This window comes from Coregonus lavaretus (genome assembly GCF_964263955.1).
Source record: "Coregonus lavaretus genome assembly, chromosome: 21".
NCBI lineage: Eukaryota > Metazoa > Chordata > Actinopteri > Salmoniformes > Salmonidae > Coregonus > Coregonus lavaretus.
In genome coordinates, this window is record NC_140008.1 from 19,575,594 (window position 1) to 19,588,472 (window position 12,879).

Here is a 12,879-nt window from a genome sequence, read left to right on the forward strand (position 1 = left end):
AATGTGGAAAAAGTCAAGCGGTCTGAATACTTTCCAAATGCAGTGTATTCCATGTTCCATCTAACCATTAAAATCTCCATCATAGCCTCACTGCTGGAGGGTTGTTGTGGCAGGCTACAGGTGGAAACAGAAGACTGGGGCTGCTGCTTCAGATGGCTGTATAGAGAACTGCTGTCACTTCATGTAGCTGATGTAAGGAAGTCGGTTAGTGTCTCTGTGAAGATTCCAGGACTGTATCAATCAACCTACATAGTTTTCCTGCACCCTCATAGTAGCACTGATGCCTCTGCTCTGTCACCAGACTCAACTACTCTCTCTCTGAGGCCAACCTGCCTGACTTCTCTTCCCTTGGTTCCAGTGAAATAGTTTATGGTGAGTGCGTCTTAAGTCAGTCCTGTGTTTTTATTTACTTATTTGCAATGGAGTAAATAGGATTATATATATAACAAGGCTTTTGTTGATGCTGTCTTTTGGAGATGGAGAATCAAGTTGAAATTCTATTACTTTAATCGACTTTGAAGTGTATCAATACAATATTTTAGAGAGAATTTATATCAATAATATATATAAAAGATTGTTCTGGAAATGTCTGTTCCCTTATAACCAGTGCCTTGAACACATTTAAAACTGTTAATACATTTCATTTAGCAGAGTTTATGCTGTAACAATGGCAAAATGTGTTCACCACAGTGCGGCAAAGACATTCTAGCTGTGGCTTCAAAAGTAGAGATTATATTTATAAATAGTTGTTTTCATTGTGTATATGAAGAGAAAGCCTAAAGGGGGTACGATTTTCAAGTGGGCATACACAAGTGTTCTATGTGTGTCGTTTATTGCTTGTAACTTTCTTTTGAATTATAGATTATATTTTGAGACTTGTTGGCACATGTAATCAGATAATTATTACAAAATAGATTACCAATACTGTGCTTTGTATGAAAATAAGGTGCTGTCTTTTTATATTATTTTTAACAGAGACTCATTCTCGTCTAGATGACAGACCAACCTTCTGTGACATTTACGGACCTAATGTAATCCAGTTCAACCAATGCAATGGAATGTCTTTAAAATACAACATGATTTGCCTGTTGCGATAGGGCCCTGGCTTAAACATGACTGGCGAAACTAGTGTCCTGAGGATGTGCGGCTGACTTTTGGGCCCATGTGTAGCTCAACTCTTTACAGAGATGCCACCACCCAGATCACTGAGAATGATGTGTTGTCATTCCAGGGAAAGAGTTAGGTCTCACAAATACTTAATTATCCTCTTAGGTTTGGTCTTAAGCTCGACTGGTTAAATATAGTTGGATGAGGGGCCACTCTCAGAAACCCAGCAAGTCAACAGTTAGCACTTTGCGGGTTGCATGTTCATAAAACAAAAGCAGGAAACGAAATTCAAAAAGCTTGATTTGAAATTGACAATAATCTTCTACGTAGACCTATAGGAAAAATATGCGCATTGGAGTCTCTTCGATTTTCCATTGATGTAAGCAATTTATAAGGTAGCAGTCTGGCCCACTGACTTCATTTTTAAATTAACCACTTACTAGAGACCTCCCACCATTTGAATGTAGGCCAACGCTTGATGTTTGTAGGCATATTTGTGTGGTTGTTTCTACAAAACACTGCAGGTATTATTAAGCAACATGGTGTGGTTTATCTGTTCTAGAGGCCTAGAATTATATAAAAAAATAGAAAACATGCTGCATTGAACACATGTATATATTTAGACATGTTTTGATAAGCCTAATTTATTAGATGTTCGCCTGATTTTAAATGTTTTGTTAAGTGCATAGTTGCCAAAGCAATCCCTAAAAATAGCTGGGTATTGTATATCTAATGATTTAGGAAGGTTTTTGTTAGCATAACTTACAAAACTGATACCACTCCTGATATATAAAGTTTATTTTGAATGATCATTTGAATCCAATTCAAAGACAAAACAAAGTGTGGGTTATTATTTATCTTACTATGATTATATGAAATACAAGGCAAATATGCATTATTATCGTTACAGTTCATGGCCATGAGCCAATGAACTAATTTAGCAACCCTGAATAAACTGCTAATAGTTGATGAATGTCATGTCTTATAGGCAAACCAAGGGCCCTCCATCATGTGCTGCAGTGGATAGGGCATTCCTTCTGTAGAGCTCACAGCCACTTGTACCTGCATGGAAAAAGCTGTGCGTCAGAACACAGGAGGGTTGCTGCTCTGCTATCTCCCCGCTCTTTAAAGCTACAGCCTTCAGCCTGCCTGTGCGTCAGAACACAGGAGGGTTGCTGCTCTGCTATCTCCCCGCTCTTTAAAGCTACAGCCTTCAGCCTGCCTGTGCGTCAGAATACAGGAGGGTTGCTGCTCTGCTATCTCCCCGCTCTTTAAAGCTACAGCCTTCAGCCTGCCTGTGCGTCAGAACACAGGAGGGTTGCTGCTCTGCTATCTCCCCGCTCTTTAAAGCTACAGCCTTCAGCCTGCTGAGGCTGGTACTGTGTGCCCTGTACTGGCTCAGCTGTTAACCCCAAACAACCTCCAGGCAAAGCACAGTACTGAGAGTGCATGGCCTTCCAGGGGAGAGTATAGGCCTACAGCTGTTTTCGATGTGGTCCTAATGTCTTGTAGGAAAACAGTCATTTAGCTGGAAAGTAACTCATGTTTGAATATTAACGGCATGGTAATGTTTGTAGTGTATTTTGAAAAGTGCTGATGTAGTTAAATATCCATCACACTGTCAGTCTCTTGTAAAGTAACATGGGGCGGGGGGGGGGGGGGCTCTATATGTTGTTACGAAAAAATTTATTGCTTGGTTTGTTTCCCTCTTGGAAGCAGTATAACATTCAGAAATAGTTTAAAAGATAAGATATGGTGGATTCCCTTATCAGAAGTTGATCTCCATTTAGATGGTCTGTTCTGAGCTGGAAGGAAAGCAAGATGAGGGAAAAGAATTGGGGTGGTCAAAAGCAAACAGCATATTTATGCTCCAATTATTGAGCTAGTGGTGAGACATTTATGGTTTTGTCTATGTGTTCACTCATAAATTCAGGGAACTAGAAAATAAAATGTGGACATTTCCTAGACAACAACTCTCTCGTTGACAATTTGTCTTCTCTGACAGATTGGTCTTTATGCTTAACATCTTTCAATTTTCATGGGAACTGACTTTTATGGTTATTCTCAAGTACTTTATTCTGTCATTCAGGGTTTTAGCTGTTAAATTCAGCTCATATAATACCAGGATAAAAAGACAGGAAATAAAACTAAACACTAGCCAGCTCAGTTTGAGCCATTCACAACATGTAAAGACCACTGTCATTTTACCGTGTGGTGAGGGGGGGTTTGAAGTTCTCAGACCATGGTGGAGTCTGTGTGTGTTGTGGCACATTGCGGCTCTCTGTGGCTCTGTGTCTGTGTGTCCACCGTGGATGTGGGCAGCCTGTCACAGGTACGCCCAGGAAACTGTGGTTAAATCACACTATGCTTTTAAGCATAGACACAAGCTTCAGGTGATACAGTCCTTACATTCTCCCCTTTTGACATACCCCACCTCAGAGAATCCTTTCACCAAGCACAGGACTTTAGATCTCTGAAACAAAAATCTAATATTGGCCATGAAGTTTTCCCATAAGAAGCTAGTAGTATTGTGTATCATGTACTAAACTGAAGTTTAATTTTGGCAGGTCATTAAAACTACAAACCAATCCAAGGAAAACCACCCTAACCTATGACTCACACCAACAGATTGGAAAACATGTTTAGCTAAAGCTTTCTTTTTCCAAAATGGGGGTGTCAAACGAAAAGAAAAGGGGAAGTTATATGAAGACTTCAAATAGAAAACTCACTAAATGAAAGAATCACTATGTTAACTGATTCAATGCCTATGTTTATTTAGTCTACCAAGCTCCTTTTATTTCTGATTGTGTGTGTGAATATCATGGTATCCTGATAGATGTCTGGCGTGTTTTGAAAGTTATCATGATACTCATCTGTGTATTGCCCACCAACAGGCTTTTCCCGCTTGTTATCGAATAAAGCTACCTCGCAGTAGAACAGAAACAAAATGCTGTGATGCTAATCACACAGACTGTAGTCTACACTTGGGGTTTCTTTTACATTCTCCCGATAGTCAGTTAAAAGCACAAGTTGGGGGCTTTACATCTGTTTGTTTCTGTATTTTCATTTATCAAAAAATTATATCTGTTCCCTTAATCTTCATGGAAATTAGTCACTAGTGTGTTGAAAAGCTTAGGGAACATTCGAGAAACAGCAGCACCTGCTCAACGGAAGAGTGAGAAACTAAAGAGAGATTGGAGAAGGAGGATGGGGGCGGTTGTAAACTTCCTGTTGTGGCTGTGCTTAACACCAGCCTGTGCCGGTGCAGAGAAACACACATACTCTCTCTCTCTCAATTACTGCACATTGAACATCCCAACCACACAAATACCTCAGTCACTCATCTGGGTCCATGAGATGGAGGCTCAATGTGAGTTATGATAAAGGCTGAAGACTGTACCTCATCAACAACCTCAATTAGAAAAACACATGTATACTGTAGTTAGTATTATTTTTGGTAATTTGAGTATTATTATTTATTTTCCATTCTCTCTCTATATACAGTGGGGAAAAAAAGTATTTAGTCAGCCACCAATTGTGCAAGTTCTCCCACTTAAAAAGATGAGAGAGGCCTGTAATTTTCATCATAGGTACACGTCAACTATGACAGACAAAATGAGAAAAAAAAATCCAGAAAATCACATTGTAGGATTTTTAATGAATTTATTTGCAAATTATGGTGGAAAATAAGTATTTGGTCAATAACAAAAGTTTCTCAATACTTTGTTATATACCCTTTGTTGGCAATGACACAGGTCAAACGTTTTCTGTAAGTCTTCACAAGGTTTTCACACACTGTTGCTGGTATTTTGGCCCATTCCTCCATGCAGATCTCCTCTAGAGCAGTGATGTTTTGGGGCTGTCACTGGGCAACACAGAGTTTCAACTCCCTCCAAAGATTTTCTATGGGGTTGAGATCTGGAGACTGGCTAGGACCTTGAAATGCTTATTACGAAGCCACTCCTTCATTGCCCGGGCGGTGTGTTTGGGATCATTGTCATGCTGAAAGACCCAGCCACGTTTCATCTTCAATGCCCTTGCTGATGGAAGGAGGTTTTCACTCAAAATCTCACGATACATGGCCCCATTCATTCTTTCCTTTACACGGATCAGTCGTCCTGGTCCTTTTGCAGAAAAACAGCCCCAAAGCATGATGTTTCCACCCCCATGCTTCACAGTAGGTATGGTGTTCTTTGGATGCAACTCAGCATTCTTTGTCCTCCAAACATGACGAGTTGAGTTTTGACCAAAAAGTTATATTTTGGTTTCATCTGACCATATGACATTCTCCCAATCCTCTTCTGGATCATCCAAATACACTCTAGCAAACTTCCGACGGGCCTGGACATGTACTGGCTTAAGCAGGGGGACACGTCTGGCACTGCAGGATTTGAGTCCCTGGCGGCGTAGTGTGTTACTGATGGTAGGCTTTGTTACTTTGGTCCCAGCTCTCTGCAGGTCATTCACTAGGTCCCCCCGTGTGGTTCTGGGATTTTTGCTCACCGTTCTTGTGATCATTTTGACCCCACGGGGTGAGATCTTGCGTGGAGCCCCAGATCGAGGGAGATTATCAGTGGTCTTGTATGTCTTCCATTTCCTAATAATTGTTCCCACAGTTGATTTCTTCAAACCAAGCTGCTTACCTATTGCAGATTCAGTCTTCCCAGCCTGGTGCAGGTCTACAATTTTGTTTCTGGTGTCCTTTGACAGCTCTTTGGTCTTGGCCATAGTGGAGTTTGGAGTGTGACTGTTTGAGCTTGTGGACAGGTGTCTTTTATACTGATAACAAGTTCAAACAGGTGCCATTAATACAGGTAATGAGTGGAGGACAGAGGAGCCTCTTAAAGAAGAAGTTACATGTCTGTGAGAGCCAGAAATCTTGCTTATTTGTAGGTGACCAAATACTTATTTTCCACCATAATTTGCAAATAAATTCATAAAAAATCCTACAATGTGATTTTCTGGATTTTTTTCTCTCAATTTGTCTGTCATAGTTGACATGTACCTATGATGAAAATTACAGGCCTCTCTCATCTTTTTAAGTGGGAGAACTTGCACAATTGGTGGCTGACTAAATACTTTTTTTCCCCACTGTATAGATCTTTAACCAGGAGCCTCCAGCCATCTCCAACCCTTCCAACTGAGGAGTCTTCCCTCGTACTACCTGAGGAGACTCAGACATGGCGATAGACCCTGCGGCAGAGCTGCCTTTCTTCTACGGCAGCATCAGTCGTTCGGAGGCTGAGGAGCACCTGAAGTTGGCAGGCATGGCCGACGGGCTGTTCCTGCTGCGCCAGTGTTTGCGGAGCCTGGGTGGCTACGTGGTCTCCCTGGTTTGGAACTTGGAGTTCCACCACTACTCTGTGGAGAAGCAGCTCAACAGCACCTACTGTATTGCAGGTGGCAAGCCCCACTGTGGGCCAGCGGAGCTCTGTGAGTTTTACAGTAAGGATTCAGATGGCCTGGTGTGCACCCTGAGGAAGCCCTGTCTGCGCTCCCCAGACAACCCCATCAGAGCAGGCGTCTTTGATAACCTGAGGGACAACATGCTGAGGGAGTACGTACGACAGACCTGGAACCTGGAGGTGAGGGTTGGCTGAATTACATTTTACGTTTGAGTAATTTAGCAGACACTGTTATCCAGAGTGACTTACAATTAGTGCATTCATCTTAAGATAGCTAGGAGAGACAACCACATATCACAGGATGAGAGGCAGCAGGGCCTGAAGTCACATAAACACTGTCTCTGATGTAGTTGCCTTTCTGAATTTGTGTCTGTGTTCAGGGGGAGGCCATGGAGCAGGCCATCATCAGCCAGGCCCCACAGCTGGAGAAGCTGATCGCCACCACCGCCCATGAGAGGATGCCCTGGTACCACGGCAAGATCCCTCGCCAGGAGGGAGAGAGGCGACTCTACTCCGGGGCACAGCCAGATGGAAAGTTCCTGTGAGTCATGAAAGGCATTTTAGTCCAACGCTACACAAAGGTTCCAAAAACACCTGCAACATAGTTTGATTTGGGTTTTTATTCATCAGAGTCAGAGACAGGGAAGAGTCCGGCACCTTTGCCCTTTCTTTGATGTACGGAAAAACGGCCTACCATTACCAGATCCTACATGACAAATCAGGGAAGTACTCCATGCCAGAGGGAACCAAATTTGACACTGTGTGGCAGGTAGGCTGTTCTCTCTTCTCCAACAAATGAGTCCAAGTTTATTATGTCTGCTACCTCATGTTTAAGACAAAGATAGTTATCTTTCCCTGCCACTCTCCCTCCCTTCTGCAGCTGGTTGAGTATCTGAAAATGAAACCTGATGGGCTAGTGACAGTTCTGAGGGAACCGTGTGTGAACCGCAACAACACCAAACGTACTTAATCAACATTTTGTTCACAAATGAATCACAATCATCAAATTCTTATTGTTTCACTAAACTTTGTCCCTTATGCAATTGAATTAATTTTCTTATTTCTCAAATCCATTTTCAGAGACTCCTGTTGTGCCCTCAGGGGTAAGTATCAAGAGCATTTTCTAATTTTCTTTCACACAGATCTATTGTGTAAAAGCATCTGCTAAATGGCATATATTATTATTACATTATATATTATTATATTACTATTGAATACAGTACATTTCTTTCAGAGGCGGCCCAGAGCAAATGGATACACACCGCCACCTGGAGGTAGGTCAATAACATTACAACAGACACACATGGCCTTTCTACCAAAACCCACACACACACAAATCACAGAATTTGTTTTGAAGACATTTCCCTGTGGTTTGTCCCTTTCTTACAGTACCTCTAGGGGGCTCCACGGAAGTCAATACTTTGCCCCCCACAGACCGTCAGATGCTGCCCATGGACTGCAGTGAATTTGTCAACCCTTACCATGACCCCAATGACCTGAAGAAGTTCTTCATCAATAGGGATCAGCTGATGATGGACGAGGTGGAGCTCGGCTCGGGAAACTTTGGCTGTGTCAAGAAAGGAGTCTTCAAGACAAAGAAGTGAGGGGGGGTGGGGTGCTTCTTTTTGGATGAATCAAACAGAACATCAGATCCTGATTTAGAACCTATAACGTCAGCCTAGAGCCATTTATAACAATAACTACGTTTTAGGTCAGAGAGGTTTATAATAATTTTTGCTGACAAAATGAGCTGATCAGGACAAACTCTGGACCCCAGTTATAGGCTATAATTATGAAAAATATGGGGCCCTATTCATAACACATCACTAATTCCTGTGTGGTTCCAGCGGCCACACTGATGTGGCCATCAAGGTGCTGAAGAATGAGAATGAGAAGCTGGTGAAAGATGAGATGATGAGGGAGGCGGAGATCATGCACCAGCTGAGTAACCCTTACATCGTCCGCATGCTGGGGCTCTGCCAGGCTGAGTGCCTGATGCTGGTGATGGAGATGGCTTCTGCTGGGCCACTCAACAAGTTCCTCTCCACCAATAAGTAAGGCCAATTATATCACACGTATAGTGTAGTACAGTATATACAGTATCATAAGGCATGTTATTCTCTTAGTAGTGACATTGATCATAGAGTTATGGAAATGAAATTAATAATAGCACTACTATTGCTCAAACAGTGATCATGAGCTCAGCAAAGTGAAGCTAAATACCATGACATACTGTAATTTCCCTAAAGGTTTATTTGAGTTCCCTTTCTGTCCCTCTACCTCTCAGGGAGAAGGTCACAGTGGAGAACATTGTGGGGCTGATGCACCAGGTGTCTATGGGAATGAAGTACCTGGAGGAGAAAAACTTTGTGCACAGAGACCTGGCAGCTCGCAACGTCCTGCTAGTCAACCAACAGTTTGCCAAGATCAGTGACTTTGGTCTGTCCAAGGCTTTGGGTGCTGATGACAACTATTACAAGGTAGGAGTCTTTTGCACGTATCATGTGCTATTACATTTTAGTCATTTAGCAGACGCTCTTATCCAGAGCGACTTACAGTTAGTGAGTGCATACATTTTTCATACTGGCCCCCCGTGGGAATCGAACCCACAACCCTGGCGTTGCAAGCGCCATGCTCTACCAACTGAGCTACAGGAGGCCTGCTATAATGTTTGTCTGTTTTATATAATCAAATTCTGCAGTTCTTTATACATTATAATGTGGTATGGTATGCATGTGTGTACGTGCGTGGGTACATAGGCACGCACAGCAGGTAAATGGCCGCTGAAGTGGTATGCTCCAGAATGCATGAACTTCCACAAGTTCTCCAGCAAGAGTGATGTCTGGAGCTTTGGTGTCACCATGTGGGAAGCCTTTTCTTACGGAGGAAAACCATACAAGGTACTATATGTACAGCACCAGCAAGATACAGTTGAAGTCGGATGTTTACATACACCTTAGCCAAATACATTTAAACTCAGTTTTTCACAATTCCTGACATTTAATCCTAGTAAAATTTCCCTGTCTTAGGTCAGTTAGGATCACTACTTTATTTTAAGAATGTGAAATGTCAGAATAATAGTAGAGATTTATTTCAGCTTTTATTTCTTTCATCACATTCCCAGTGGGTCAGAAGTTTAAATACACTCAATTAGTATTTGGTAGCATTGCCTTTAAATTGTTTAACTTGGGTCAAACGTTTCAGGTAGCCTTCCACAAGCTTCCCACAATAAGTTGGGTGAATTTTGGCCCATTCCTCCTGACAGAGCTGGTGTAACTGAGTCAGGTTTGTAGGCCTCCTTGCTCACACACGCTTTTTCAGTTTTGCCCACACATTTTCTATAGGATTGAGGTCAGGGCTTTGTGATGGCCACTCTAATACCTTGACTTTGTTGTCCTTAAGCCATTTTTGCCACAACTTTGGAAGTATGCTTGGGGATCATTGTCCATTTGGAAGACCCATTTGCGACCAAGCTTTAACTTCCTGACTGATGTCTTGAGATGTTGCTTCAATATATCCACATAAGTTTCCTCCCTCATGATGCCATCTATTTTGTGAAGTGCACCAGTCCCTCCTGCAGCAAAGCACCCCCACAGCATGATGCTGCCACCCCCGTGCTTCACGGTTGGGATGGTGTTCTTCGGCTTGTAAGCCTTCCCCTTTTCCCTCCAAACATAACGATGGTCATTATGGCCAAACAGTTCTGTTTGTGTTTCATCAGACCAGAGGACATTTCTCCAAAAAGTATGATCTTTGTCCTCATGTGCAGTTGCACACCATATTCTGGCTTTTTAATGGTGGTTTTGGAGCAGTGGCTTATTCTTTGCTGAGCAGCCTTTCAGGTTATGTCAATATAGATACTCGTTTTACTGTGGATATAGATAATTTTGTACCTGTTTCCTCCAGCATCTTCACAAGGTCCTTTGCTGTTGTTCTGGGATTGATTTGCACTTTTCGCACCAAAGTACGTTAATCTCTCGGAGACAGAACGCGTCTCCTTCCTGAGCGGTATGAAGGCTGCGTGGTCCCATGGTGTTTATACTTGCGTACTATTGTTTGTACAGATGAACGTGGTACCTTCAGGCGTTTGGAAATTGATACCAAGGATGAACCAGACTTGTGGAGGTCTACAATTTTTTTTCTGAGGTCTTGGCTGATTTCTTTTGATTTTCCCATGATGTCATACAAAGAGGCACTGAGTTTGAAGGTAGGCCTTGAAATACATCCACAGGTACACCTCCAATTGACTCAAATTATGTCAATTAGCCTATCAGAAGCTTCTAAAGCCATGACATTATTTTCTGGAATTTTCCAAGCTGTTTAAAGGCACAGTCAACTTAGTGCCCACTGACCCACTGGAATTGTGATACAGTGAATTATAAGTGAAATAATTTGTAAACAATTGTTGGAAAAATTACTTGTGTCATGCACAAAGTAGATGTCCTAACTGACTTGCCAAAACTATAGTTTCTTAACAAGAAATTTGTGGAGTGGTTGAAAAATGAGCTTTAATGACTCCAACCTAAGTGTATGTAAACTTCCGACTTCAGCTGTATATATACACCACATTATAGTTAAATATTTATACTGTAATAGTGCTGTCTAGATTAACTTAAACTGCGTCTTTACCAAATGTGATCAGAAAATGAAAGGTCCGGAGGTGATCAGTTTCATTGCCAGTGGGAGCCGGATGGAATGTCCATCTGGATGTCCAGATAGAATGTATGCACTGATGAAGGACTGCTGGACATACAAGTAAGTGAGAAACTAGAGACCTTCTATACATTTTCACACCACATGGCATTGAAAGTAGGCTACTAGGCCACACCGCTGCCCATTTAAAAGTAGAGCCATCACGTCTAAAGTGTCTGACCTTTCTCTTCTCAGACATGAGGACCGGCCAGGCTTTGTGAAGGTGGAGGAGCGCATGCGAGTCTTTTATTACTCCATATCCAACAAATCTCTGCCTGAGGTGACCGCAGATGCTGCTGGGCCTCTCAAGTAGACCAGGGACAACAGACACTCTGTCCCCACGCCACACAATGCATTCTTTGAGATAGACAAAGAGCTTCTTATGAACTAGTCTGGGCACTAGCTGATAGCTTCAGAAACAGGCAGTTACAGTAAACAGCTAAACAAGCCTTATTGAAGCAAATGTGAGTTTGTAATTAAAGTCATTAATGTGAGGATGCTTCTGAAAGGTAGCTCAAGACTGCATCATCTGAGGTTTGGAATGGTTTGAAAGAAACGCTTCACAAATAATTTTGCATGGTAAAACTGCAAAATTGCATTTAGAAAGTGTCATGATTCCCTGAGAGTACTTATACTATAGGTCTAGTGTGAATTTTGTTTATATTTAAGTGCTTCAGCTCTGTATACATTCCTTAATATGTCATGAATAAACATTTCACAGAATATGGTGTATCTATATCAAGTAATTGTGAAAAGTATTTGTGAATGAATGATGAAACATAAAAAGGCCAGAAACATGGGCTCAAAGGGGCAATCTGCAGTTGCTACATCCATTTTTGGACTTATAAATTAAGGCTATGTGTCACGATCGTCGATAGAAGTGGACCAATGCGCAGCGTGATAAGTGAACATACTTCTTTTATTAGAGTCACCACACGAACAAAACAACAAACGATACGAAACGTGAAGTCCTACGGTTACACAAACCAAACGGAACAAGATCCCACAACACACTGTGGAAAACAGGCTGCCTAAGTATGGTTCCCAATCAGAGACAACAAGCAACAGCTGATAAACGTTGCCTCTGATTGAGAACCACACCGGCCAACATAGAAACAAATGAACTAGACAATCACCCTAGCACACAAAACACATAGAAACAACACACCCTGGCTCAACATAACAGAGTCCCAGAGCCAGGGCGTGACAGTACCCCCCCCCCAAAGGCGCGGACTGCGACCGCGCCAAACATAAACCGAACAGGGGAGGGCCGGGTGGGCATTCCTCCTCGGAGGCAGTTCCGGCTCCGGGCATGACCCCCACTCCCTCTCTAACCCCCCAAAGCGCCCCTGGTCCGGTCTGGCCCTGCTGGCTGGAGCTGGACTGAACACTGGTGGAGCGGATTGCTCTAGCTCCGGAGTGGAGCAGCTGACCGGTGCCGGACCAGGCACCGGTGGAACAGGCACGGGCTGTGCCGGACTGACGACGCGCACCACAGGCTTGGTGCGGGGAGCAGGGACGGGCCGAACCGGGCTGACGAAGCGCACCACTGGCTTGGTGCGGGGAGCAGGAACAGGCCCGACCGGGCTGACGACGCGCACCATTGGCTTGGTGCGGGGAGCAGGGACGGGCCGAACCGGGCTGACGAAGCGCACCACTGGCTTGGTGCGGGGAG

General features: G+C 43.1%; 1 protein-coding gene across 1 annotated transcript; it reads left to right on the forward strand.

Moving 5' to 3' along the window:
• The first annotated feature begins 271 nt into the window (after positions 1–271).
• LOC311148906 (tyrosine-protein kinase ZAP-70-like) lies at positions 272–11,925 on the forward strand. The gene is made up of 13 exons (XM_084185926.1): positions 272–372; positions 6,207–6,692; positions 6,893–7,053; positions 7,143–7,281; positions 7,393–7,474; positions 7,593–7,615; positions 7,747–7,786; positions 7,902–8,112; positions 8,360–8,566; positions 8,800–8,992; positions 9,272–9,412; positions 11,155–11,267; positions 11,400–11,925. Exons 2-13 carry the CDS (start codon positions 6,288–6,290, stop codon positions 11,515–11,517), a joined length of 1,833 nt encoding a protein of 610 aa, XP_084042052.1. The 5' UTR covers positions 272–372; positions 6,207–6,287; the 3' UTR covers positions 11,518–11,925.
• The last annotated feature ends 954 nt before the right edge of the window (positions 11,926–12,879 follow it).